Source organism: Balaenoptera musculus, chromosome 3 (genome assembly GCF_009873245.2).
Source record: "Balaenoptera musculus isolate JJ_BM4_2016_0621 chromosome 3, mBalMus1.pri.v3, whole genome shotgun sequence".
Lineage (NCBI taxonomy): Eukaryota > Metazoa > Chordata > Mammalia > Artiodactyla > Balaenopteridae > Balaenoptera > Balaenoptera musculus.
In genome coordinates, this window is record NC_045787.1 from 11,994,752 (window position 1) to 12,021,671 (window position 26,920).

The 26,920-nt window shown below is 42.2% G+C and overlaps 1 protein-coding gene across 5 annotated transcripts in view; it reads left to right on the top strand.

Moving 5' to 3' along the window:
- Positions 1-26,920, top strand: part of TRIO (trio Rho guanine nucleotide exchange factor) — a 380,384-nt gene that overhangs the window by 123,775 nt on the left and 229,689 nt on the right. For all 5 annotated transcript variants that reach the window (XM_036848900.1, XM_036848904.1, XM_036848901.1 and 2 more), the window contains exons 2-3: positions 5,671-5,745; positions 23,915-24,029. In XM_036848900.1, coding sequence (XP_036704795.1) covers positions 5,671-5,745; positions 23,915-24,029 — 190 coding nt within the window. The remainder of the gene's footprint in view (positions 1-5,670; positions 5,746-23,914; positions 24,030-26,920) is intronic.

Sequence of the window (26,920 nt, forward strand, 5' to 3'; positions counted from 1 at the left end):
GCGTTTCCCCTAAATAAACTAATGAGCAAAATTCGGTAATTACCACCAAGACTCCGTACTCATAGTGACCCTCCAGCTTACTACTTAATGTTGCTTTTCTTTGTTCTTTCAGAACGCTGCTTTCTTTATTACCACATTGTTTATTCCTGCTGCAACCTGTGTCTTTAGAAGGATGGGAATTTGTTCAGTCTCTCTGACTTTCAGTCTTCCCCTTTAGTAAATACTAACGTAAGATAGCTGGCCGGCAGATGAGACCTCTGAGAACGGATGAGCAGACAGTTTGCCTTGTGGATTGTCTTTGAAGGACAGATCCCAGTGCAGGAGGTGAGGCGGACTGTTCAGAACAAGGTGCCGGTTCATTTGGTTCAGCTCAAATGGTGAAGAAGTGACTTGTTTTTCTTCTAACAAACACTGTTTTTATTCAATACTTTAAAAAAAAATTGACTTGTTTAATTTGAGGATTATGTAAAATTTCAAATGGCTAGTATCCACCGGTACTCCTGAGAGAAATATGGGGGAAAAAATTAACCTGTGCTTTGGTTTAGAATTCTAAAGATTTGGTTCATTTAAAAACGCATTTGATTTGTTTCATCTTAATTTCTTTTGAAACCAGCTATGGAAAAATGACTGCTGGGATAATGTGCTGCATAAAAGCTTTTCTGCTCATTGTAAAAATATTTCTGTGGTGCTTTTTTACCTCTTAAATAAAAAAGCTTGGGGGTGGTTGTTCCTTATCTGTTTTGTTGTTTTTAAAAAATCTGATACCAAGGAAATGACCAAGTGCGGGAGCATTCTGGTCAGCAGTGACTCGCTTCAAAAGGTATTTGTCAGCAGTAACAATATAGCACCTCCTTGTAGGGTCGAGGGGTGAAAAACGAGAGATTGATCTGACCAGTGGGGTATTAGATAGTTGAAGTTTCAGACCATTGATTCAACTAAAAGATTTTACATTGTTGAATAACTTGTGGAATGTTTTCTCTTAGGGCAGAGAGGTTAATTTTCCTCGTTGAAAATGTAAGTCATACTGTAGGCCATCTGAGCAATACTGAGCTTATAGGTTTAAACAGGAAACAGGAAGTGCTAAGGAACATTGAGGTGCTTGCATGGGGGTTTCGGGCAAGAAGCTGGAGAAGTATGTGCATGTCTTCGTTCGTTCGTTCGTTCATTCATTCATTCAGCCAACCCACGTTTATTGAGCACCCTGTGCCTGCCCTGTCCTAGGCAGCTGGGACACAGCAGGGGACAAAACAGACCCGTCCTCTGGCTAGCAGGCGGATTTAGAGGAAGAGAGAGAAAAACTGTCCTCTTGATGGGCAACAGAATGTGAGTCACTTTAGGAAACGTGAATGATTTGGGAGCAGGGGGTTGAAATGTACCTCAGGTTGACAGGTTACTGAACCAAATAGCAGTTTGAAAAGTGGTAACAGAATCAATTTTGGCAAGTCATATCATGCTGAACCTGGGGGTTTGAGATATTTTTAAATGAATATGTTAAAACCTCTAAATATTCAAATGTGATTGCTTTAGGAAAAGGGGTTATTTGTGTTGACTGAAACCAGGAAAGAGGAAAGAAAATCAGCCACTAACTGCATGTTTATGTTAACAATGATAAAATCAGAGTTTTAACCCAAACCCTCTTCCCTCAGTAGCGTTCAACAAATCTTAACATCAAGATCTAGAGTAATGGCAAATGTTATGTGAACATTTTTTCAGGTTTGGTTTAAAAGAGCAGCTGTTGACGTCCTTGTAGGACTCCCCTGGGACACACCCTTTGCACCTACGGAGGAGCTGGATGAGCCTCGGCTGCTGCATCCCATGCGGCGTTCACCGTTCCCTGAAGCTAGCATTTCATTGAACTTCACCGTGGCTTCTTTGTCTCAGCAAAACGTACTTTAAATCGTAGCAAGTATCCAGTCCCTCGGCACACTTCAGCGTAGGCCTGTGTATTTTAAAAAGTATATGATTGACGAAATGGGTACAAATACATGTCCTCTGACTTTGGCCGTTTACCTCTGTTATATAGTTATTGCCTTTCACATTGCTCTTCTTTTTTTGCCCCTTCTCTCCTAGTTTTACTGAAATTCTCTCTGTGCCACCTGTTAAGTTTGGTGGCACTTAGAAGTAAAGTGCTGATGACTTCCTGGCCGTGGCACTGATGAGGTCTGGGGTCTCACAGGTGTCACTCCGAGACGGCATCTGCCAGCCCTTCCCCTCTCCATGAGTGTGGGAGGACAGGTGTATGCTTCCAGGGTAGTTGCTGAGTGTATCCTTTTGTTCCGAAAGTGTAGGACCCACAGCTAGATCCTCTAACGCACGAGGAAGCAGCACAGTAGTTGTCGTCATGTAATCTATCTGTCATGTAATCTAGAATCACTGGAATAGCACAGAAGCCATTTATTTGTCATTTTTTTTGTAGCCATGCACTCTGTTTTCATAAATAGCTCTTCAGGGCATGGAACAGAATCTGCCATTTGATCTGAGGACATTTCATGGCTGAGTTCTTCTTGCTTTTTATTGAAAGTTACGTGATATATTTAATCTAGCTTTAGCATGTGTACAGGCTTCCTCAGTCCTTTGCCTGTTGGGTGTGTTTTTTAAAAATGGAAACGAGGTTAAACATAATACTTAGGTGAGCGCCTAATAATAGCCACAAACTCAGTTTCTTTGTGTGGTTAGTTTTATTTTTTGTTTGTTTGTTTGTTTCTCTCTCTATTTTCTTTTATGTTTTAGACGTTTTCATTGTCAATTTTAATAAAATCAGAATCTCTTTTTTTTCTGTGCCATATTCAACAAAAATATTACAGTAAAACTATTTAGAATTTATATTCCAGTCTATGTTCAGACATGTACATATATCATAATAGAAGTTAAACACATTTTCACACCAATTTAGCCATTGATTCATGCCTTTCTTCTTCTAGAAAAACTGTGAGTCCTACTTAATTTAGGGGAGATTGTCATTGTTAGTTTTGTTGCCTTCACTTTGTTTTCATATCAGTATGATATTCTTCCTGTGGGGTGACCTGGAACATGGCAGCTCTAACTAGCATCATTCACTCCATCAAGGTTATTAATAAACAGATGTAGTTCAGAGTCGGTAGGAATTGTCAAGAATGCTTTGGAATTCCGTAAGTCACACAGGCCTCTCTTGAGGTCCGCGAACTGGAATGGGGACATTCTCCTTGTCGAGGGTTGTGTGAGAGGCAGCTCCTGCTTCTGCAATGTGGGAATCCAGGACCGCGGTGGTAGTGGCAGCTCTCTGAGGGCTCTGCTGTGTCCCGGCCGGGGCACGTGCGTGCACGGGCTATGGGGGGACGGTAGGAAGCGTGCATTTTCTTATCTGGTGGCAGTGGAAGGGGATCCTCTTTTCAAATCCCGGTAGATGGGGGTCCACAGCTATGGCTCCCTCCTTCCTAGTATTCTGTTATTTGGTCTGCCTCCTCATTGCCTGGGTCCGTTCGTGCTGCTTACAGAACTTTCCATCCTGTGCCTTGCTCTCTATGTGTTTATGAGCTTGTCTCTGCAAAGGCTGCTGTGGTGGCTGGTTCCTCTTTGCATTTGCCCGCTGCCATCCATGTCCGCCTCAGTTGGAACGGGGATGTCATCAATCTTTGTAGACACATGCAGTGCATTACCCAGTGTCAGTCAATGAATTGCTGAGACGACATTGCATCCATTCAAGAGTTTTGAAGGAACCTTAAGGATGAAATTGCAGAGCCCTTGGCTCTCGTTTTGCCTTTTATAAATAGCCACTGTTCTAAAAGCTTGGTGGGCTGCCAGCACAAGGCATGGTATATTGGAAAGCACAGTGGCCTGGTGATCTGGAGGCCTGCGTTGAGGTTCTGTGTTGAGCCATTTCACAACCAGCTGGGTAGTGCCGCCAAGCCGTTGGACCTCAGGGTCCTCGTCAGGATGTGTTTGCTGTGGTCTTTGCACAGAAGTCTCTGGTGATCGTCAGTGTCATGGTTAGATCCCATTAAACTGGGTTCCTTGTACATGTGTAGGTATTCTGTGGACAGGATTGTTATTAATCTACTCGTTCTTTGTTTCTGTGAATGATACATCGCGGAGACTAGATTCTGTTGGATTCCTCCAAAGTGTGCTGGTTTTGTTGCTGTTTGGTTGCTTCTTTCAGCAGGCTGGACCCTGCAGCGGGCAGCCACTCCAGCCTCGGGTCCGGTCCTCAGCCTTAGCTTGGAGCTGGGGCTGCTTGGAGCTTGCCCTGAACATGCAAGCTCGGGGGGACAGCCAGAGGTTTGGGCCAAGTTTAGGTACAGAATTTGGGGCTCCCCTTCTCTTTTGCACGATTTCTTTTCTTGATTACAGCTGCTGAGGTTGCCCTGAGCTGTGTCCCGACTTGTTTTAGCAGCTCCAGGTGGCTTAGGCTGGGCCCTGCCCTCAGGCGGAAAGCCCTTATAAAGTCACTTCCTTTTTCCTGGTGTCTCTTCCTGCTTTTGGTCACTCTCCTGTGCCTTGAGACAGTCGGTTTTTGTAGGTTTAATCTGTGGCAGGGCTGGTCCTCAGGAACTGCTCAGGCTCACGAGAAGTGGAAGCTCCAATCACGTACCGAGAGCACTTTTTTTGCTGCTAATTCCAGGTCTGTGCCTTGCATTGGTTATTTATTACCAAACTCACATTTTTGGATCCTTTCCATGTACTATTTTGGCAAAAACAAACAGGAAAATAGGGATGGGGCAGCTCTCTTTAATTCTTTCTAGAGATTGCTCTGCCGTGAATGATAGTTACTGGTTTTGATGAGTATGGCCAACATCCTGAAGCTGGATTTCCCCTGGTAGAGACCTCCAAGGGACAAATGCCGAGGCGTTATTACCATTATGAAGATTTCTGACCCCAAAGTCCCATGTGGGCATTCGCCCTGGAGAGCTGGGCCGGTCGTGTTTGGGCTGCCAGAGTTCCCTTTACGGAGATGGGTACTGGCCTGGCCTAAAGTGCCCGCTGCGTGCTTCCTTGCCACACTGTTTCCACTGGGCCTTCTACGATGTTCGGGGCGTGGGGAGAGTTGGTTTGATGTGAGGAGAGGGACCTGGGCCACCCAGTGAAGCGGGTGACACCAGGCCATCTTACCACGTTCGCCAGTGACATTCCTCCAGGGGCGCATGACCCAGAAAGCCTGGAAGGACAGCGCCAAGTGGGAGCTGTGGCCAGTCCCCAGCTGTTTATAATTCTGCTCTCCTCCCTCACACTGTTTAACTGGATTCGGAGATAGGATGAGGCTCTGAGCTCCCCCTAGAGGTTTTAGTGTGCCATGAATCGCAGTTTTAAAAAAACCGTGTTGCTGCTTTATTTGCCAGTGTTTATGTTAAATCTGTGGAATTAAAATGAAGATTTTTGAAACAATCTGGACTGATTTCATATCCCGTCTTTTTGGGACCAAACCTTTCTTTAAAACCAGAAATGATCGAGAGCCTGCTTGGTATGGGAGCCTCTGGGTCTGGGTCTGCAAATCATTCTTGCACACTGAAATAGAAGGTAATCCTGTGATCAGAGACTTCCCTTCATAGAATTCAGATGTTTTCAAATGATGGTATTTCTCAAGTTGATTTAATGGGTGTGAAGAAAGCAGCTGTGTTGGCATTGAGATAGGGTGGTTAGGAAATTAAATGACATTCAGGCAACCTGGTAATTTTATTTTCTCCTTATGTATTTCAGGGTTTCGCAAAAACGATGAAATGAAAGCTATGGATGTTTTGCCAATTTTAAAGGAAAAAGTTGCATACCTTTCAGGTAAAGTTTAACTTTCTAATCTGCTCTATTGTTCCTTCTGAGTGCTTTGATACAATGTCAGAGTCTGAAATGCTAAACTATAAACTAGCTCACCTGTCACAACATAAAAGCATTGGCATTTCGATGGATTTTCAACTGCTTTATTCTTGTAGTGTTGTCCTGAGAAATTAGTGCCCAAAGAGTTTTCTTCTAGCTGGCAGGCACATCATAGGTCAGATAGCATCGGTGATTAAAGTATGTTCGTGTCTGTCATTCAACAAACGTTTGGCTGTTTTGCCCCAGTCAGTTAAGTAAAAAAACTTTTTTTGTTTATTGGAGTATAATTGCTTTACAACGTTGTGTTAGTTTCTGCTGTACAGTGAAGTGAATCAGCAGTATGTATACATATATCCCCTCCCTCTTGGACCTCCCTCCCATCGAGCCCATCTAGGTCATCACAGAGCATCGAGCTGAGCTCCCTGTGCTGTGCCGCAGGTTCCCACTAGCTATCTGTTTTACACACGGTAGTGTATATATGTCAAGCGTAATCTCCCAGTTCATCCCACCCTCCCCTTTCCCCCATGTCCACACGTCCGTTCTCCACGTCTGCATTTCTATTCCTGCCCTGGAAATAGGTTCAACTGTACCATTTTTCTAGATTCCACATATCTGCATTAATATACAATATTTGTTTTTCTCTTTCTGACTTACTTCACTCTGTATGACAGACTCTGGGTCCATTCATATCTCTACAAACGACCCCATTTCGTTCCTTTTTATGGCTGAGTAATACTCCATTATATATATGTACCACATCTTCTTTATCCATTCATCTGTCGAGGGACATTTAGGTTGCTTCCCTGTCCTGGCTATTGTAAATAGTGCTGCAGTGAACATTGGGGTACATGTGTCTTTTTGAATTACGGTTTTCTCAGGGTACATGCCCACCATCTCAGCAGAAGTGGTGGGAATGAGACCATATGTAGATGTGTCCTGCCTTCCTTGCCTCTCTTTCTGGTGCTCTGGTCCTGGAATTCCTAGAACCCATGTCATGGACCTTGAAAGCCCTGGTGGTCTCTGCCAGCTGGTCCTCCACTTAACTCCTGGCCCTTCTGCAGCATGGGGACAGACTGGACCGGCCTCCCAGGCTCTGGGGCACTCACCTGCCCTCTCCTCTGCGCACAGAGGGTCAGCTTTGGGGCTTTTCTGGCTGTCTCCTCGGGGGCTCCTTCCTACATGAACAGAACAGCCGTTGGGTGTCATACCTTTTTAGCACCAGTTCACTTGTTACAGAACAAAGGTTTGCAGGAGTTTTCTGCTGTGTTATAGCAGGAAGTAAATCTGTAGACTGTCACGTGCTTTTAGACAGTCTTCCTGGATGTGCTTCCCTTGATAAATTTTTATCTTTCACAAACAGGCATACTATGCTGATCTGATGTCTCCTCTTGAACACATTTTATTTTAAATTTGTGACACTGCTAGCTGCTTTTGTATGTTCTATGTCCTTTAAGCATGTGGGACGGGTATATATTTAGGATGCAGCTTCCTGTGGCCTTTTCGCTAGTCTTATCTTGCTTTGTGTCCAGTAGTGTTTCTTGGCTCGTGTTAAACACTGTTTGATGATTTTGCTGAAGTAAATCTAATTCAAAGTGACTTTGAGAGGTTAATAGAAGACTAAGTTCATGAAAAGGAGAAGGTGCTTTAGATTGTTGGAAAAACATGGTAAAGAAATGAAAGGGGACAAAAGGCCCTCCTGGCTTCTAATACACTGTTTTCAAATTGGTATTTGCTTCTTTCTTTTTTTTAAAATAAATTTATTTATTTATTTTTGGCTGCGCTGGGTCTTCGTTCCTGCGCGAGGGCCCTCTCCAGTTGCGGCGAGCGGGGGGCCACTCTTCATCGTGGTGCACGGGCCTCTCACTATCGCGGCCCCCCCTGTTGCGGAGCACAGGCTCCAGACGCGCAGGCTCAGTAGTTGTGGCTCACGGGCCCAGTTGCTCCGCGGCATGTGGGATCCTCCCAGACCAGGGCTCGAACCCGTGTCCCCTGCATTGGCAGGCAGACCCTCAACCACTGCGCCACCAGGCAAGCCTGCTCCTTTCTAATCATTTACTAACAAACTGTAACATATGGACTTATGCCAGTTTCGTGAACCTCCTGACTAGTTTACAGGTGGATTTTAAAGTTAAAGACTCTACTTTAAAATATTACAGGCTTTCTTTCGTAAGAAAGGCTTAAAGAAAGCTGATCCCGCACATTCATCAGTGTTCTGTTTTAAAGTTTGGCTCTGTGATGAGGGCACCTGCTCCTTCGGTCCCTTCTTTTGTTCCTAAACCTCGTCACTGCACTTTCTTCTCTTATGCTTGTGGTGATGGGTAGGTAAAGAACAGTAGAAGATTAAGAGTGATGATTGTTATATGTACTCACTCTTTTTTAAAAAAAAAATAGTGGAGCATAGTTGATTAACAATGTTGAGTTGGTTTCAGATGTACAGCAGAGTCATTCAGTTATACATATACATGTATCTATTCTTTTTCAAATTCTTTTCCCATTTAGGTTATTACAGAATATTGAGCAGCGTTCCCTGTGCTATACAGTAGGTCCTTGTTGGTTATTTATTTTAAATATAGCAGTGTGTACATGTACATATTCACTCTGTTCTTAAGCATTTAATACAGAATATATTAAGAGATGGCGTTTCTATCTAAGTCACTGTCAAAACTAAACTATTTCTCTTTCAACTAATCCAGTAAAATCAATCTTTCAGAGTTTATCATGAATCTTTGCTAAAACCTTAAATTCTGCAGGGTTAATTAAAGTTGGATGTCTTTAGTGGGGAGGGAAGTTTTGCATTGCAACAAATCAGTCCAGAACCATTTTTAGAGATGGTAGGACTCCTACCAGCTGTGTTAGCAAAATGCAGTCAGTAGGGGCCACCACAATTTCATGGTATTTCCTAACCTGTGACCAGAATTGGCCAGTTAAAGTAGCATGAGGTCCTTGCTGATTGCCTTAGGCTTGCTGTTATCTTGTTTAGGAAGGGAAAAGGAAAAAAAAAAACCATTAAATTGATTACTTAAGTGGTAAATTTTTTTTTTATTTCAATGAAGGAGTAAACTTTTGAAACATTTTTACCTCTGATCCTGTTTTTTCTTTTTTCTTGAGATATAATTCACATACCATAAATCCACCTTTTATTTTTTATTTATTTTTAAAATTTATTTATTTTTTAAATCCACCTTTTAAAAGTGTACAACCTAGTAGATCTTAGTGTATTCGCAAGGTTGTGGAAGCATCACCACTGACTGCCCTGATCCCAGAACACTTTGATCAGCCCCCAAAGAGCCCCATGCCCAGTCCCTGATTCCTCCACCCCTCAGCTCTGGAAATTGCCAGTCTACCTTTTTGCTCTGACCCCATTTTAATAAATACCAGGGGTATTTATTATGGTAACTTTGTAAAAGCTCTCCATGTGAGTGGCTTTTAGTAAATTAAGTCTAAGTGGAATAGCCAGGGCTTTGAAAAAGCAGGCCAAAGGATCGGTGATTCTGTGAGATACCTGTTAGCCCAAGATCTCTAAGAAACCAGTGTGGACTCTTTGAACTTCAGTATTTCTGATCATCAGTCCCATCTCTGGGTACCCTAACAAGTAGTCCTTTTGAATGAGGTGAGTGACGTATCTAACTTCATGCGTGACGTCAGAGGAGGGGCAGTAAAAGAAGTGTCCTGTAGTTTATATTTAATGTTACGTCTATAAAAGTAGGTGTATTTATGGTATACATATTCGGTGTATTACATATTTAGTGCTGTGCGTGTGTGTATGTTATATATATATATATATATATATATATATATATATATATATATATATATATGTATGTGTATGTATATAATGTCAACCACTTCATGCGGCTCCTGTGCCACGTGTGGTTGTGGCTCCTGTGCCACGTGGGGTTGTGGCTCCTGGGCCACTGGGGTTTGGTCTGAGCCGTGAAAGAGCTCACAGACAGCCACCAGAATTAAGAACACCTTTTTTCCCTTAACTTCTTATCATGCAACATTTCAACATCCAAAAGGAGAGAGAATAGTATAGAAAACTGCCGTGAATCCATGGGTCACCTCAATAATCTTGTTTCATCTCTATTCCTTGAAAAGCTTTAAAAAAACCTCAATATACCATTAATAGACATAAAAATGAATAATAACTTTGATATATAAAACGCTAATCAGTATTCATATTTCCGTTTGTCTCCTAATTTGTTTTCACAGGATGTATACTGCCATTGGTTGATGTGTCTGATGTATCTTTTAATCTTCAGCTTCCTCCTCCTCCTCATTCTTTTTGTGTTACTCCTGTATGTTTATTAAATGAGGAAACAGTGTTTTCCTGTAGATTTCCCTACATTTTGCTGGTTGCGTCCCTGGGGGGTCATGTCACATGTTCCCCTTGCCTTGTGTTTCCTGTGAACTAGGAGCTGGATCTTGACGCTTGATTTTGCAGGGAAATAGGCAGAAAATTTTAATGCGTAGTGTTGGGTAGTTCTACTGGGAGTTTTATTGGGAGAGTCTGGTTGTCTCTCTTTTATGACGTTATGATTTTTGCTTCGATGTAATATTTTCTTAGGGTTACAAAATAGTGATATTCTGATTATATCCTTTTTTCTTCATTTGTCAACTTGGGTATTCCATAAAGAGAAACGTCCCAATCAGCTTCTTGGTTTCACTGAGAACACAGTTCATACAGGAAAGGAGGAAAAATGATTGATTCTTGTCCTTTATTAGTTTTCAGACTAATGAAAAATGATCATTAGTCATTTCAGACTAATAAAAAAAACCATTGAGTTTTTTTTTAAGTGTCATTTTGAGCTCATGATTTTAAATAATTTGATGTGATTGTACATTTCTTTTTTTTTTTTTGGCCACACCATACGGCTTGTGGGACCTTAGTTCCCCGACCAGGGTTTGAACCCAGGCAGTGAAAGTGCTGAGTCCTAACCACTGGACCGCCAGAGAATTCCCCCACTGTATATTTCTTATTCTCTTGCGAAGTTAAAATGTTCCCATCCTTTGGCCAGTGGGAGCCTCTTCAGAGGGGCTCCTGGATCCAAGTACCGCAGTATTACAGCTTCTCTCTCTGCTGATGTTACAAGATATTTCAGGCCCATCGTGTCTGTTTCCTGCTCCATGTCTGCAATCAGCCATTTCTCTAAAGTGCCCTGGTTCTTTTGCACGGGGAATGGTGCAGGGTACTGGGGAAGCTTGCTGTTTTGGGTGGGTCACTGTTTCTGAGCCTCTTCAGTGGACACATTTAGGAAATCTGTATATATACGTTTTCTAAGTGAGAGAAGATATCATGGCTTCCTAAAATTTCCAATTCAAATGTAGAATTATAGATATTTTATTTTTCTTTGATTTTATATTTGCATCTCCTTTTCTTTTCCTTATGCTAAAAATCTTAGTGCCTACCCTCATCAACCTAATCACTTATTTACATTGTAATACTGATGTTATCACCACAGTATGACTACCAAATGTAATTTAATACTTCTGTTATTTTGTTGTCCTAAGGGTACATGCCACTAAGAATGTACAGCCCTATTACTGTGTTTTAAAGTCACAAAAAATAGTTCCTCTCCACGTAGATCAAGTTCTTCCCAACCTGAAACTCAGGATCATTTGTCTTATTTTACTTTACATTTTTAAGGCTTAAAAAAAACAACCACTTAATCTTGCTTCAACGTTAAGTAAAATGTGTACATCATTTGAGGTTTAAAAACTAAAAAAAAGTTAAAAGATAAGGTGTACTCAAAGAAATCTAGTTTCTCTCCTTGCCTCATCCACCCTGTACCTTCCCTCCCCAGTAGGTAAACTTTTTTGCTTTCGTTTTCTTTAGTCTTGGTTTATTTCTTATACCTTTAAAACACAAGCACTCTCTCTCTCTCTGTCCGTCCACCTATTCTCACCTCCCCGCCGCCGCCCCAGACCAGACAGTGATGTGCTTTGCACCATTTTCTCTGCCTTTCTGCTTTCCCCTTAAACAGTATTCTAGAGAGAGCCGTGTATAGCAGGACAAATGGAGATTCGCCATCCCTTTTACAGTTGTATGTAGTTGTGCTGCGTATGCACCATAGCTTATGCAGTCAGCTGTCTGTTGACGAGCATTTGGGTTACTCTTTGAGAATAGCTTTTTTTGGGCAAGGTGAACACTGACCTTTGTAAATGGGGGAATTGACAGGAATATAGGATCTTACTGCCCAGAGGTTTGCTGTTAGTGTTGAGACCACTGACTCTAGTTCTTGTTTCAGTTTTGCAGAAAATTCCATGTTTCTTGAGAAGGGAAGGGGGACCGACCATTCACTTTGTGTATTCTAGTTAGCACCTAGCACAATCCGAGGCTGTAGTGACTGACTCGAGGGCTGGGCACTTCTGGAGACCTTCCACACAGTGTACGGAGTCCTCTTAGAGTCTTCATGCGAGACGGTGTGTAAGCGAGTTTCTGATTCCCAGGATTAGGCAGCGACAAGGTACGGGCGGTGAGTGTGTGAAGGTCAGGGCTGGCCTTCTGTTGGCCTCGAGCAGGGACCCAGTGGGCACCCTCTTACCAGAGTTTTGTTGGTCCGTAGCAGACTTAATAGATAGTAGCCATAATTTCTCTTTCACAAACTGCACTTTCTCAAAGCTTTCCTTTGGAAGAGTTTGCTTTTCATGGTTAGTGAGTTGCTGTTCCTCAGGGGGAGTGAAGAACCATTTTCAGTGGTATTGGAAACCGGAAATTCAGCTGGGGACCATGCAGAGAACAATACAGTTGGTTCATTGAAATTTACATTCTACTTCGCAAAGTAAGAACGCCTTTCTTACAGAAGAAGTTTATTCTCAATACTGTAAATCACTATACTTCAATTAAAAAAAAAGAAAGAAAAAGTTTCTTCTACTTGGGTAAGAGGTGAGTTTTTATCAATTCATTTAAAGAAAAAGGGGCGACTCTGAAACTGGCTGCTTCTGTGGTCATTCCGGGCCACACTGCTCAAGAGACCAAGTCCCCTGAAGTTACCTTTCGTAAGAGGGAAATGTGTATCACTGGGTTTAGGAGAAGAAGTGTCACACAGACATATATAGCTGTTACGTAGGACCTTTTCCAGCCTCCTTCTGATATTAAAATAAACCGCAGTTCATTTAGCATCTGCGTTTCTGTAGGAGTGTTCATCAGGCATTTCCATTTTTAACTTCCTGATACCTGATGGTAGGTATTTTTAATTAACTTTGTTTGGAATATAAAAGAAGAATCCGTTCATTCAGTGAATATTTATTGAGTACCTCCTGTGTGCCAGCCTGAGAGGTTATAAGATGTCAGTGAGTGAACAGAGATGCCTGCCTCAGGGGGCTTCCGTTCTAGTGGGGAGACAGACAAACAGAAAGAATGTGTGACGTGTATCGTTTACTAGAAGGTGATAGGTGCCTCACAGAAGTAAAATGTAGTGGGGTGGGGGGGAATGGCAGAGAGGATGCCGTTTTTATAAGAATTGAGAATAGTGTCATTATGAACAAAAACTTCACTTTTTTTGCCTTGTTTCTCGACTAACCCAGCATTTGGATAGGCAGATAATCCTTAACGGGCTGTTGGTTTTTGGTTCCAGACACGTAGAGGTCCAGAGGCTGTAAAGCTCTCATACACAGATATCCTGTGACGTTGGTAGGTGCAGGAAATGGATTTCCTGCCCTTTTCTTTTCATCATAGGAACTGAGGCGCTGAGTTTCCCGTCTATAAAGTGGGACTGACATCTGCCCCTCCCGCCTCACCGTGAGGCTGGGGGTTGACGTCAGACACATAGGAGTGTGTGTCTAGTAGATGAAGCTTTTATGAGCTGCAGCATCATAGGTTTTATTAGTTCAGGAACCAAAACTGTGAACTTGTGGCTTTTCTGCTTCATAACTGGGTCAGTGTTTTCATTTGTGTACCTTCTGTGACATTGGCAACCAAGTTAAATCTTGGGGAATATAATATAAACAAACATCTGTGGAGTTGATTTTTAAGCTCCTTAAGGATCAGAGACTATATTCTTCTGAACTAATACTAATGGTTCTAAGATTTTTTTTTTTAAACCTCACTCGGAGGGGTCCTCATGTGGATGATTGACACCTGCCTGTCACTGACTGTGACACACCACAGACTGGAAGATGCACCCCCATGCGGGGAGGTTTGCAAGTGAAAAGATATTATTAAATTATTTAATGGAAAATAGGCCATCTTTACTTCACAAGTGATTTTTTCTTAAAATTATTTTATTTATTTATTTATTTGGTTGCTTTGGGTCTTCGTTGCTGCGCACGGGCTTTCTCTAGTTGCGGCGAGCAGAGGCTACTCTTCGTTGTGGTGCACGGGCTTCTCCTTGCGGTGGCTTCTCTTGTTGCGGAGCACGGGCTCTAGGCACGCGGGCTTCAGTAGTTGTGGCTCGCGGGCTCAGTAGTTGTGGCTCGTGGGCTCTAGAGCTCAGGCTCAGTAGTTGTGGCTCTCAGGCTTCAGTAGTTGTGGCTCGCGGGCTCTAGAGCGCAGGCTCAGTAGTTGTGGCTCTCAGGCTTCAGTAGTTGTGGCTCGCGGGCTCTAGAGCGCAGGCTCAGTAGTTGTGGCTCGCAGGCTTCAGTAGTTGTGGCTCGCAGGCTTCAGTAGTTGTGGCTTGCAGGCTTCAGTAGTTATGGCTCGCAGGCTCTAGAGCGCAGGCTCAGTAGTTGTGGCTCGCAGGCTTCAGTAGTTGTGGCTCGTGGGCTCTAGAGCGCAGGCTCAGCAGTTGTGGCGCACAGACTTAGTTGCTCCACGGCATGTGGGATCTTCCCGGACCAGGGGTCGAACCCGTGTCCCCTGCATTGGCAGGTGATTCTTAACCACTGTGCCACCAGGGAAATCCCTCATAAGTGATTTTTGATGAAGTTCTAAAATTATCGTGGTGAGTTTTCTGAAACTCTTCTGGGAAAGGGAAAAAGACAAAATGATTTTTTGCCCCTCTGTCTTAAACTTCAAGTTCAGGTTTAGGTAAGCTTTTTTTAGGACCTGAACGAGGGCCTGTTTGGTGGACGAGCTCGCCGGCGGTTCCCTGGGGGTCCCTTGTCAGCACCACCAGCTCGGGGGCGTCTCTCATGGGCAGTGCAGCGGTCACAGAGGCAGCCAGCTCTTCGGCACACACCTGCAGCTTGTCGTCACTCCTGGAGTGAACAGAATGGCTGCGTGCACACCTGTTCACTCCCCCGTGACTGTCTTAGGTGGGCTGATTTTGGATTCTACTTTTCACAGCCGTGCTGGAGCCTACCTTGCTCGCGTTGTGAGATACGATGACCCCAGAGGGAGGACAGTCGAGCAGGGGTCATGGGCATTGAGTCTCCCTAATGAGCCACACATTACGTTGCATTTAAACTATTCAGAATGGTGGTCCAGAAAAATGTGAGATGCTGTTCTTTTTACCAAAAGTGAGGTGAATGTTTTAATACAAATATCATACTACATTTTTAAAAACTCACCTTTCTGTAATATGTTGATATGTAATATATTTTTTTAATCTTTGAGTATAATTGCTTTACATTGGTGTGTTAGTTTCTGCTTTATAACAAAGTGAATCAGCTATACATTTACATATATCCCCATATCCCCTCCCTCTTGCGTCTCCCTCCCACCCTCCCTTATCCCACCTCTCTAGGTGGTCACAAAGCACCGAGCACATCTCCCTGTGCTATGCAGCTGCTTCCCACTAGCTATCTATTTTACATTTGGTAGTGGATATATGTCCATGCCACTCTCTCACTTTGTCCCAGCTTACCCTTCTCCCTCCCCGTGTCCTCAAGTCCATGCTCTATGTCTGCGTCTTTATTCCTGTCCTGCCCCTGGGTTCCTCAGAACCTTTTTTTTTTTTTAAGATTCCATATATATGTGTTAGCATACGGTATTCATTTTTCTCTTTCTAACTTACTTCACTCTGTATGACAGACTCTAGGTCCATCCACTACAAATCACTACAAATAACTCAATTTTGTTTCTTTTTATGGCTGAGTTATGTTCCATTGTATATATGTGCCACATCTTTATCCCTTCATCTGTCGATGGACACTTAGGTTGCTTCCATGTCCCGGCTACTGTAAATAGAGCTGCATTGAAAATGGTAGTACATGACTCTTTTTGAATTATGGTTTTCTCAGGGTATATGCCCAGTAGTGAGATTGCTGGGTCATATGGTAGTTCTATTTTTAGTTCTTAAGGAACCTCCATACTGTTCTCCATAGTGGCTGTATCAATTTACATTCCCACAAGCAGTGCAAGAGGGTTCCCTTTTCTCCATACCCTCTCCAGCATTTATTGTTTGTAGACTTTTTGATGATGGCCATTCTGACGGGTGTGAGGTGATACCTCATTGTAGTTTTGATTTTCATTTCTCTGATGATTAGTGATGTTGAGCATCCTTTCATCTGTTTGTTGGCAATCTGTATATCTTCTTTGGAGAAATGTCTATGTAGGTCTTCTGCCCATTTTTGGATTGGGTTGTTTGTTTTGATATTGAGCTGCATGAGCTGCCTGTATATTTTGGAGATTAATCCTTTGTCTGTTCTTTCACTTGCAAATATTTTCTCCCATTCTGAGGGTTGTCTTTTGGTCTTGTTTATGGTTTCCTTTGCTGTGCAAAAGCTTTTAAGTTTCATTAGGTCCCATTTGTTTATTTTTGTTTTTATTTCCATTTCTCTAGGAGGTGGGTCAAAAAGGATCTTGCTGTGATTTATGTCATAGAGTGTTCTGCCTATGTTTTCCTCTAAGAGTTTGATAGTGTCTGGCCTTACATTTAGGTCTTTAATGCATTTGGAGTTTATTTTTGCGTACGGTGTTAGGGAGTGTTCTAATTTCATTTTTTTAAATGTAGCTGTCCAGTTTTCCCAGCACCACTTATTGAAGACGCTGTCTTTTCTCCATTGTATATTCTTGCCTCCTTTATCTAAGATAAGCTGACCATATGTGCGTGGGTTTATCTCTGGGCTTTCTATCCTGTTCCATTGATCTATATTTCTGTTTTTGTGCCAGTACCATACTATCTTGATTACTGTAGCTTTGTAGTATAGTCTAAAGCCTGGGAGCCTGATTCCTCCAGGTCCGGTTTTCTTTCTCAAGATTGCTTTGGCTATTCGGGGTCTTTTGTGTTTCCATAGAAATTGTGAAATTTTTTGTTCTAGTTCTGTGAAAAATGCCATTGGTAGTTTGACAGAGATTGCACTGAATCTGTATATTGCTTTGCATAGTATAGTCATTTTCACAATGTTGTTTCTTCCAATCCAAGAACATGGTATATCTCTCCATCTGTTGGTATCATCTTTAATTTCTTTCATCAGTGTCTTATAGTTTTCTGTATAAAGGTCTTTTGTCTCCTTAGGTAGGTTTATTCCTATGTATTTTTTTCTTTTTGTTGCTATGGTAAATGGGAGTATTTCCTTAATTTCTCTTGTCTGATTTTTCATCATTAGTGTATAGGAATGCAAGAGATTTCTGTGCATTAATTTTGTATCCTGCTACTTTACCAAATTCATTGATTAGCTCTAGTAGTTTTCTGGTAGCATCTTTAGGATTCTCTATGTATTGTATCATGTCATCTGCAAACAGTGACAGTTTTACTTCTTCTTTGGCAATTTGGATTCCTGTTATTTCTTTTTCTTCTCTGATTGCTGTGGCTAAAACTTCCAAAACTGTGTTGAATAATAGTGGTGAGAGTGGACAACCTTGTCTTGTTCTTGATCTTAGAGGAAATGGTTTCAGTTTTTCACCATTGAGAACAATGTTTGCTGTGGGTTTGTCATATATAGCCTTTATTATGTTGAGGTAAGTTCCCTCTATGCCTACTTTCTGGAGGGTTTTTATCATAAATGGGTGTTGAAAACTTTTTCTGCATCTATTGAGATGATCATATGGTGTTTTTCCTTCAATTTGTTAATATAGTTTATCACGTTGATTTGTGTATATTGAAGAATCCTTGCATTCCTGGGATAAAACCCACTTGATCATGGTGTATGATCCTTTTGATGTGCTGTTGGATTCTGTTTGCTAGTATTTTGTTGAGGATTTTTGCATCTGTGTTCATCAGTGATATTGGCCTGTAGTTTTCTTTCTTCGTGATATCTTCGTCTGGTTTTGGTATCAGGGTGACGGTGGCCTCATGGAATGAGTTTGGGAGTGTTTCTTCCTCTGCTATATTTTGGAAGAGTTTGAGAAGGATAGGTGTTAGCTCTTCTCTAAATGTTTTGATAGAGCTCTTCTCTAAATGTTTGATAGAATTCGCCTGTGAATCCATCTGGTCCTGGGCTTTTCTTTGTTGGAAGATTTTTAATCACAGTCTCAGTTTCAGTGCCTGTGATTGGTCTGTTTATATTTTCTATTTCTTCCTGGTTCAGTCTCTGAAGGTTGTGCTTTTCTTAGAATTTGTCCATTTCTTCCAGGTTATTCATTTTATTGGCATATAGTTGCTTGAAGTAATCTCTCATGATCTTTTGTATTTCTGCAGTGTCAGTTGTTACTTCTCCTTTTTCATTTCTAAGTCTGTTGATGTGAGTCTCCTCCCTTTTTTTCTTCATGAGTCTGGTTAGTGGTTTATCAATTTTGTGTATCTTCTCAAAGAACCAGGTTTTAGATTTATTGATCTTTGCTATTGTTTCCTTCATTTCTTTTTCATTTATTTATTTATTTATTTATGGCTGTGTTGGGTCTTCGTTTCTGTGCGAGGGCTTTCTCTAGTTGCGGCAAGTGGGGGCCACTCTTCATCACAGTGCGCGGGCCTCTCACTATCGTGGCCTCTCTTGTTGCGGAGCACAGGCTCCAGATGCGCAGCCTCAGCAGTTGTGGCTCACGGGCCTAGTTGCTCCGCGGCATGTGGGATCTTCCCAGACCAGGGCTCGAACCCGTGTCCCCTGCATTGGCAGGCAGATTCTCAACCACTGCGCCACCAGGGAAGCTCTTTTTCATTTATTTCTGATGTGATCTTTATGATTTCTTCCCTTCTGTTAACTTTGGGTTTTGTTTTTTCTTCTTTCTCTAATTGCTTTAGGTGTAAGCTTAGGTTGTTTATTTGAGATGTTTCTTGTTTCTTGAGGTAGGATTGTATTGTTATAAATTGTCCTCTTAGAACTGCTTTTGCTGCATCCTATAGGTTTTGGGTCATCGTGTTTTCATTGTCATTTGTTTCCAGGTATTTTTTTATTTCCTCTTTGATTTCTTCAGTGATCTCTTGGTTATTTAGTAGTGTATTGTTTAGCCTCCCTGTGTTCGTATTTTTTACATTTCTTTCCAGTAATTGATATCTAGTCTCATAGTGTTGTGGTCAGAAAAGATACTTGATACGATTTCAATTTTCTTAAATTTACCAGGGCTTGATTTGTGACCCCAGATATGATCTATCCTGGAGAATGTTCCATGAGCACTAGAGAAGAAAGTGTATTCTGTTGTTTTCAGATGGAATGTCCTATAAATGTAAATTAAGTCCATCATGTTTAATGTATCATTTAAAGCTTGTGTTTCCTTATTTATTTTCATTTTGAATGATCTGTCCATTGGTGAAAGTGGGTGTTAAAGTCCCGTGCTATGATTGTGTTACTGTCAATTTCCCCTTTTATGGCTGTTAGCATTTGCCTTATGTATTGAGGTGCTCCTATGTTGGGTGCATAAATATTTACAATTATATGTTCTGCTTGGATTGATCTCTTGATCATTATGTAATGTCCTTCCTTGTCTCTTGTAATAGTCTTTATTTTAAAATCTATTTTTTTCTGATATGAGAATTGCTACTCCAGCTTTCTTTTGATTTCCATTTGCACGGAATATTTTTTCCCATCCCCTCACTTTCAGTCTGTATGTGTCCCTAGGTCTGAATTGCCTCTCTTGTAGACAGCATATATTTGTGTCTTGTTTTTGTATCCATTCAGCCAGTCTGTGTCTTTTGGTTGGAGCATTTAATCCATTTACATTTAAGGTAATTATCGATATGTATGTTCCCATTACCATTTTCTTAATTGATTTGGGTTTGTTATTGTAGGTCTTTTCCTTCTCTTGTGTTTCCCGCCTACAGAAGTTTCTTTAGCATTTGTTGTAGAGCTGGTTTGGTGGTGCTGAATTCTCTTAGCTTTTGCTAGTCTGAAAAGCTTTTGACTTCTCCCTCAAATCTGAATGAGATCCTTGCTGGGTAGAGTAATCTTGGTTGTAGGTTTTTCTCTTTCATCACTTTATCCTGCCACTCCCTTCTGACCTGCCGAGTTTCTGCTGAAAAATCAGCTGATAACCTTATGGGGATTCCTTTGTATGTTATTTTTTGTTTTTCCCTTGCTGCTTTTAATATTTTTTCTTTGTATTTAATTTTTGCTAGTTTGATTAATATGTGTCTTGGTGTGTTTTTCCTAGGGTTTATCCTGTTTGGGATTCTCTGTGCTTCTTGGGCTTGGGTGACTATTTCCTTTCCCATGTTAGGGAAGTTTTCAACTATAATCTCTTCAAATACTTTCTCAGACCCTTTCTTTTTCTCTTCTTCTTCTGGGACCCCTATAATTCAAATGTTGGGTGCGTTTAGTGTTGTCGCATTGGTCTCTGAGACTGTCTTCATTTCTTCTCATTCTTTTTTCTATATTCTGCTCTGTGGTAGTTATTTCCACTATTTTATCTTCCAGGTCACTTATCCGTTCTTCTGCCTCAGTTATTCTGCTATTGATTCCTTCTAGAGAATTTTAAATTTCATTTATTGTGTTGTTCATCATTGTTTGTTTGCTCTTTAGTTCTTCTAGGTCCTTGTTAAACGTTTCTTGTATTTTCTCCATTCTGTTTCCAAGATTTGGATCATCTTTACTATCATCACTCTGAATTCTTTTTCAGGTAGACTGCCTATTTCCTCTTCATTCGTTTGGTGTGGTGGGTTTTTACCTTGCTCCTTCATCTGCTGTGTATTTCTCTGTCTTCTCATGTAGCTTAACTTACTGTGTTTGGGGTCTGGTTTTCACAGGCTGCAGGTTTGTTGTTCCTGTTGTTTTTGGTGTGTTCCCCCAGTGGCTGAGGTTGGTTCAGTGGGCTGTGTAGGCTTCCTGGTGGAGGGGACTAGTGCCTGTGTTCTGGTGGATGAGGCTAGATCTTGTCTTCCTGGTGGGCAGGACCGTGTCCGGTGGTGTGTTTTGGGGTTTCTGTGACCTTATTATGATTTTAGGCAGCCTCTCTGCTAATGGGTGGGTTTGTGTTCCTGTCTTGCTATTTGTTTGGCATAGCGTGTCCAGCACTGTAGCTTGCTGGTTGTTGAGTGGAGCTGGGTCTTAGCATTGAGATGGAGATATCTGGGAGAGATTTTGCCGTTTGTTATTACATGGAGCCGGGAGGTCTCTGGTGGACCAATGTCCTGAACTCAGCTCTCCCACCTCAGAGGCTCAGGCTTAACACCTGGCTGGAGCACGAAGACCCTGTCAGCCACATGGCTCAGAAGAAAATTGAGAAAAAAAGAAAGAAAGAAAAAACTAAAATAAAATAAAATAAAGTCTTTAAGATAAAAAATTTTAAAAAATTATTAAAAATAAAAAAAGTAAAAAGTAAAAAAGAAAAAAAGAAAAAAAAACGGACAGACAAAACCCTCGACAAATGGTAAAAGCAAAGCTATGCAGACAGAATCACACCAAGAAGCATACACATACACACTCACAAAAAGAGAAAAAGGAAAAGAAAGTATATATCTTTTGGGAAGTCCGAGGTCTTCTGCCAGCATTCAGTAGGTGTTCTGTAGGAGATGTTCCACATGTAGATGTATTTCTCATGTATTTGTGGGGAGGATGGTGATCTCCATGTCTTACTCCTCCACCATCCTGAAGGTCTCTCTTATATTGTTTATCAAGGAGATTGATTCTGTTTTGAAAGGAACGAAAGATGTTGGGAAATAAAAAATACTGCAGTTGTTACTGGTCTTATCTTGGGGACAACAGGTATTCCAAAAATACTAGAGCCAATGATTTTTCCCTAAAATTACTGTCTGATATTTTAGAAGATTACTTTATAATGTCATTCTACCATTTACAACAATACTGCTTCTCACTTTTTTTGTTTTTTCAGTGTTTAAATTTTTTACTCTCCACACATAATACAATTCTTCAGCTAAAACAAGAGTAATGAGACAAAATGGTTCTGAAAAGTACAATAGAAAAATATTGTCCACTGGCTTATTTTTCCAAATGAGTAACAGGCTATTTACAAATAAGTAGATCTCCAATGATGTATATTAAAATGGCAAATCTGTTACTGTTTGAAATCTAAATAAATAAATAATTTACTGCTTCTCACTGTTAATAGTACCTTTCATTCCTTCTGATATTTTTATTATTTAGAAAGAAGTAAAACCACTAGTTTGAAAAATTATGCAAGTTCTTATCAGGGCGAAGGGCCCAATTGTGACATGCTGGCATGGTCCCTTTGTCTTTATATAAGCTGTTTGAGCCTCAGTATCTTTCATGATAAAGCCGGCGTGAGGAAATCTCCTAACAGGATCATTGTGATGATCAGATCAGAACGCGTGTGTCAGGCACTCGATGCCATACCTAGCGTGTGTCAGCTGTGATGTAGTGTTGTTCCTATTTAATACCTGGGTTATTGGATTTATAAATAATTTAACATCTTCCCGGGCTTCGTAACTTAACAGTACATGTGGGTCAGTTTAAGTGTTCAGAATCAGCATTTAGTTTCATTACTGTTTAGAGGAACTGTTAATCATTCTAGGACGTGGTAAAGACCCGTGTTGGTAAAAATGTGTTTTTAAAATGCAACATCTTCTGCTGAATATGTTTTTGGTATTCTAAAAGTGAAGAATTTGGTTTTCTGTTTGTTTGCTTGCTTGCATTTTTTTTTTTTTTGCTTGATTTTTCATTTACCTCTGCTGACAAGGTAAATAATTAAGATGAGAAAATAGTTGTTTCATGCTGTGGCTTGAATTTTGAGATCTTATTGCTGTACTGCTAGAAACAGATGACCAGAGCTGTAAAACTAAATGAAGCATACACTTGGGAAAACAAAATTTTCTTTCTCTGTGTTCTTTTCTGAAAACCCTAATAGAAGTAATAAAATAAATATAGTAGTTTCACCAGAAATGTTCAGTGATCCCCAGCAGACTTCCTTAGGATTGTATATGTGTTCATGAGAAGTGTTTCTGCCTTCCTGTCAAAGGCCAGTCACGTGAGATTTGTGCTTAGTGTGTAATGTAATTTTTCTAAAGTTCTTAAGCTAATTTAGTTCTATTTGAAAATTCATGTGTGCCAATCTCTCCCTCTCTCTCTCTCTTTTTTTCTTTTGTGTGTGTGTGGCTTTGTGTGAGAGAGTGGGGAAGCTTGACCACAGGGGTCAGGTACTGCCCTTGAGAGGGGAAGGTGCCCTGGATCCCAGATTATATAAAGTAGCCATCAGCGCAGAGTTTGAAGAACATTCCTGTCTTTTCCCTTTCATGAGTTAAAGCCCAATTTGGTTGGTAGCAAAGAGAGAGCTGAGTGTGCAGGGGAGGGAGGGAGAGGGGACAGTGTGGAGGGGAGAGAGAGAGGGAGACAGAGAGAGAGGGCGTGAGGAGGTGGTTTGTTTGTTTTTTTAAATATTTGTTTATTTATTTGGTTGTGCCGGGTCATAGTTGCAGCACTTGGGCTCCTTAGTTGTGGCCGGCGGGCTCCTTAGTTGTGGCCGGCAAGCTCCTTAGTTGCGGGCAGCAAGCTCCTTAGTTGCAGCATGAATGTGGGATTTAGTTCCCTGACCACGGATCGAAGCTGGGCCCCTTGCATTGGGAGCGCAGAGTCTTATCCACTGTGCCACCAGGGAAGTCCCCGGAGGTGGGAGTTTAAGGTGATGGAAGCACGTATACACGAAACCTTTTTTTCTCTCCAAACATGAAACTGAATAAAGGAGGGAACAAACACTGGAAGAAAGAGCCAAGGCCTTCTGTGATACCTTGCATGTGGTGTGCAAAACTCAAACTTTGTCACCGGCGTCCTGGGAGGGATGGCATTGCTGCCTGTCTCAGCGGAGCCAGGGGCGCCGGCCTTTCACGGGGTCCTGCCGGGCCAGGAGGGCTGGGGGCACAGCTTCGCGAGAGTGGGTGGGTGGGCTGCGATGCTGGGCGCCCTGTGGCCCATAGAGCCCTGTTTCCTCTTGTTTCTGTCTGAGCCTCTTCCACATGTTTGTTTCCAGGTGGCAGAGATAAGCGCGGGGGTCCCATCCTAACCTTCCCGGCCCGCAGCAATCATGACAGGATACGGCAGGAGGACCTCCGGAGGCTCATTTCCTACCTGGCCTGTATCCCCAGGTGAGTCCTGCGTGGTCGTGTCTGGTCCCCGTCCCAGAGGTGCAGCGCTGCACACACTCCCCAGGAAGCAGCCCACAGGAGCCTGGATTCTAAGCAAAGTGCTGTCAAGTTAAAATCGTGACCTTTCTCCGTATTTTCCTGTTGTGACCCTCCTGGGAGCGGGGCCGAGAAGGGCAGTGTTCTGAGTGAGGAGCCTTGTGTGGTGACGATGGGGGTGGCTTGGCCACTGGGCTGGGACCTTGGGACGTGGTGCCCGAGGCGGAGCTAAAGCGGAGACGGTCCTGATCACCGAGGCCCAATCCTGATAACCGAGGCCTGGCGGGCCGGAGGCTCACCAAGAAGTGTGGTTTCCGAGAGGACCTTTCTGGCTCCGTGCTGCGCTTCAGTTCTTGGGAAGTATTCGGTTGATTTGTAGCGTGAACTTTGCAGGGCATTCAGAATCCCTACCAGCTAATGTGCCAGGACATCAAGTGTGGGAACTCTCATTCAATCTGCGACCCACTAGTGACAGCCAGGGGGATTTTTAGCGTAGACGCCGAGGAACACAAGGAACAGCAAGGCTTTATTTTCTGGAGAGCCCTGAAGTGAGGAACAGTTAACAGCAGTTGGCCAGTGTGTATACTTGAGGAGTCTGGCATCTTCACTTATGCTCTAGAAACATATTACTGAGGTTTTACCTACAGAGTAAGCTGACAACTGGTAGAGGAAACCCTCCCCTTCCCCCCACATTAACATCTCCATTTAATGGTTAACATTAATTTTTGGAAAACAAAATACTGCTCTGATATAATCCAAGTATACAGCCAGGCCTGGCATAAGAGGTGGCTGTGTGCCGGGGGTCGGAGCGGGACCCCCTGTGAGGAAGAGGTACTCTCACCCCAGAAGGGGGTGTGCTAAAGCAGGGCACGACTGACGTGCGACAGTGAAGAGGGATTTCCTAGGAGACTAAACGAGCATGTGAAAAAGGACGCTCGGTCATAATATAGACTAAAGAGTAACCGTAAGGAACATGTTGTGCAAGAAAATAATAAAAGATGGTCCAGCGTAATGGATTCTAAAGTTTGAGGTAAGTGTAACAGATCGCCCACGGTGCAGGTCTTGTGACTCTCCCCCAACCTCTTTGGGTTGACACCAGCCAGGGAAACAGCACTGTCCTCTGGCAACCCATCCTCACTGTGGCTGAGGAAGGTCAGCTTTGGCGTCGATGGTCTGAGCTTCAGAGGGAGTTCTTGGGTTTTTCTGTAGGGTATCCTTTGTGGGAAAGCTATTACATCAAATCATCAGTAACATATTAACGGGCCCCTGCTTAAATATGTGGAAAAGTTTTCCCTTTCCTCTTACTGTGATATTTTCTTGGCCTGTTGAACTGTTGAAATCACAGAGTTGGAAAGAGTTTTAGAAGTTATTTACTACTCACTGTCACATAAATAACAACATAGTTTACAGCCACTACTTACTGAGCTCTTACTATGTACCATGTGCTGTGCTAATGATGAAAAAGAAATAGATACAGACGATGATGTGAAAAAACAAATCCCTGCCATCCATAATGATGCTTGGTGTATAGTTTAATGAAACACAAGTTGAATTTCACCCAGGTGATCTTTTAGAAAACATTTACATCGTTGGAATTCTGTATATAACTTTGGCAACTTGCTTTCTGGTTTTGAAATCCATATTGATTATAAATATAAAAAAATTACTTTTCTTTTCATTGATATCATTAAAAAAATCGATTCAGGTGTATTTTGAATCATCTGGATGACCTACTGAAAAAAAAAAACACAAAACTTTGTCCTGGGAATCGTGAGTGTAAACAAAACTAGAGAGAAGCAAACACCCACGGGCCCATCATCCAGCTCCAATGATTATTGGATTCTGCCCATCTTGTCTACTTTCCCAAGAAAATATAGCAAATCCCAAATATTCTCTCATTTCTCTCATAAGTTCTTCAGTGTGTAGTGTAACCCTCCAAGCACTGAACACAGTCAGTTCATTTCATTGCCTGGATTTGCTTTTGTATTTACAATTTCAAGTGACAGGCAGTGCCAGTTTCTTGTTCTTGGTTAATGAGCAAATGAGAGAGACGGGATTAATTTGTATGTAAATGATGCATTTGCCAAGTGATAGTGGAGGAAGGTTTCACAGTGGTCCAAATAGAAGTGGCCACAAAAAGAGTCCTCTCCAGGTCCACCGCAGGTCCTACAGCGACTGACAGAGAGCCTCAGTGCCTCCAGGAAGGCTGCAGAGGTGGGAGCGCTCTGGTTTAGCCAAACAATGGGATCGGTGATCATCATCAGATTAGTGGTGTGTGAATTTTTTGGGACTTGTGGGTTCACTTGTTCTTTATTTGAGTCTATAATTTGTTGTTACAGTTTCAGAGTGAAATACACAGTCCTGGGCAGTGGGAGGGGCAGGGGGAGGGTGTCCTGTGGGACTCCTTTCTCTGTCCACCACTGTCGATGCTTTCTGCGATGTGATGATAGCCTCTGGCTGCCCCGCAGCCAGACAGTTACAGGGCTGCACATTCCCAGGTTTGGAGCAGTGTGCCATCCGGGAAAGCTTGGGGGTCAGAGTCAGACGGACTGACCTGCTTACTTAGTTTTATGGGTTTTCTGATCTACGAGATGTGATAGTAATCTGTACTTCTCGGATCACTGTATTAAGTAAGATTATTTATGTACATGCCCAGCACAGCTTCTGACTCATGGTAGCTGTCTCAGAAGTAGTACAGTAATGTCCATCTTTCGTATTTGCTTTTCGACTTTCCTTCAGTTGTTTTTCTTTTTGCCATGTGTTCTAGAACCAGATCATCTTGTTTGTTTTTTTCTGCGTGGCCTCCTGATTGTCTTTGCCTCTTAAAATGTGGCCCCCAGAGTTAAACATAATGT